The 1,564-nt window shown below is 30.6% G+C and overlaps 1 protein-coding gene across 1 annotated transcript; it reads right to left on the bottom strand.

Moving 5' to 3' along the window:
- Positions 1-332: 332 nt before the first annotated feature.
- On the bottom strand, positions 333-1,350 carry LOC108769109 (uncharacterized). Its single transcript, XM_018519916.1, has 3 exons — positions 1,228-1,350; positions 748-967; positions 333-616 (listed from the first exon to the last, which is right to left on the bottom strand). Exons 1-3 carry the CDS (start codon positions 1,348-1,350, stop codon positions 333-335), a joined length of 627 nt encoding a protein of 208 aa, XP_018375418.1.
- Positions 1,351-1,564: the final 214 nt, after the last annotated feature.

The raw sequence follows: 1,564 nt of genomic DNA on the forward strand, positions 1-1,564 counted from the left end.
TGCGATGAAAGTGTGAACGAATTTTTTAGTTTTAGTGACATGTCACAACAGACATTAATTTAAATAATTTAATTGACTTTATAAAGTTACTGGAGATGATCTAATAAAAGGTCAAAACGTCTATGATTCATGTGTATTATGTTTTATTATTAAAGAGATTATTTTATAACGAATGTGTTTACATTGAGATCCTGTGTAGGCTTACGTGCTCCTTATAAAAAGCTATTGGTTTATACTTAAAGTCGTTTAATTTCATAATTTTTAACTACTTCATAATTCATAATTATTTATTAGTTTCAATATCGTATTTAATAAGGCTAATGATATGACTCTTACTTGGTATATGTTGGCTTACGATGATTTATTTTCGTACAGGCCAGAAACGAATCCTCGTGCACAGAATGGAAGATAACTAAGTATAAGTGACGATGTGGACCAAGCAGATTCGTTGGTAGTAAAGATAGTTCTGAATCTCTATAAAAAGTTTTATATCTTTCCTGTGAGTCAATAGCAATTTTTATTTTGCCTAAACGTACATCGACATCTCCCATAGATTTTCCAACGTCAGAATTATTAGGATTGAATACATTTTGGAGTATATTGCAGTTGTTTTTACCTAAACGTAAAAATTTTAAAAATAATTATAATTTTATGGATGATTTCAATAACGTACATATAATATGCATTATAAAACATTGTACAACTAAGGATTATTAGAGTTAAATGTAAAATTTTACAGCTACCGACCTTTGCCAGTTTCTAAAATATCAGTAATGTATATTTTCCAATGATGTTCGGTGTAGTTTAGTGACTGCAATTTCTGTTTGTGAATATGATGTAAATTTGTGTGGATAACTGTATCAATATCATCGCCCACTTGACTGTCCAACCATCGGAACAAAACTATTCCAGCAATAGGACCGTAAAAACGTGCTTGAGCAAATTTCTCGATACCTCTTTCAAGAACCTGTACAAAAGTAGTTAGTCATTGATAATACGAGATGTTCCAAAACTGACGATAAATATTATATTTTATAGACAGATTCTTTGTAACATTTTAAGACGAAAAATCTAACGTCGGGGCTAAGACAGTTTCTAAATCAGAGGAGTTAAAAAATTATGAACGATGTGGTTAAAATTTCGCGCGCTCCAGAACGGCAAGATAATCCGTGTGAAGATGCTGAATTTTGTTAGTGATAAAGATATGAAGCACCTTCGAAGAAGTACCTTTACATTGACCATGGTGGAATTAGGATTGGAATCATGATAATCAGTGTCATGATGGATTCCACCATGACACTGACAATCTTGCCATTCCTGATAGCGCAAAATTTCAGCCCTGTCATACATAATTTTTGATCTATTCCCATTTGAAAACTATCATCATAGTCTCCATGAATTCGTCTTTAAAATATTTATCGTCAATTTTAGGACATTTTGTATAATTATTGTGTTATTAATTTTTTAAAATTTGAAATATAAAAGTAATGTAATTTTTAATTAGTCGATTTAAAACAATAATTTTAAAAAACTTAGGAGGAAGGGCAATAGGAGTCGTAGATAA

This window comes from Trachymyrmex cornetzi, unplaced genomic scaffold (genome assembly GCF_001594075.2).
Source record: "Trachymyrmex cornetzi isolate Tcor2-1 unplaced genomic scaffold, Tcor1.1 scaffold850, whole genome shotgun sequence".
Taxonomy (NCBI): Eukaryota; Metazoa; Arthropoda; class Insecta; order Hymenoptera; family Formicidae; genus Trachymyrmex; species Trachymyrmex cornetzi.

Coding starts and splice junctions, on each gene's coding strand:
- LOC108769109 (XM_018519916.1), bottom strand. CDS start 1,350: ATGTATGACAGGGCTGAAATTTTGCGCTATCAGGAATGGCAAGATTGT. Junction 968..1,227: donor CCACCATGGTCAATGTAAAG/GTACTTCTTCGA, acceptor ACTTTTGTACAG/GTTCTTGAAAGAGGTATCGA. Junction 617..747: donor TATTTTAGAAACTGGCAAAG/GTCGGTAGCTGT, acceptor TTTTACGTTTAG/GTAAAAACAACTGCAATATA.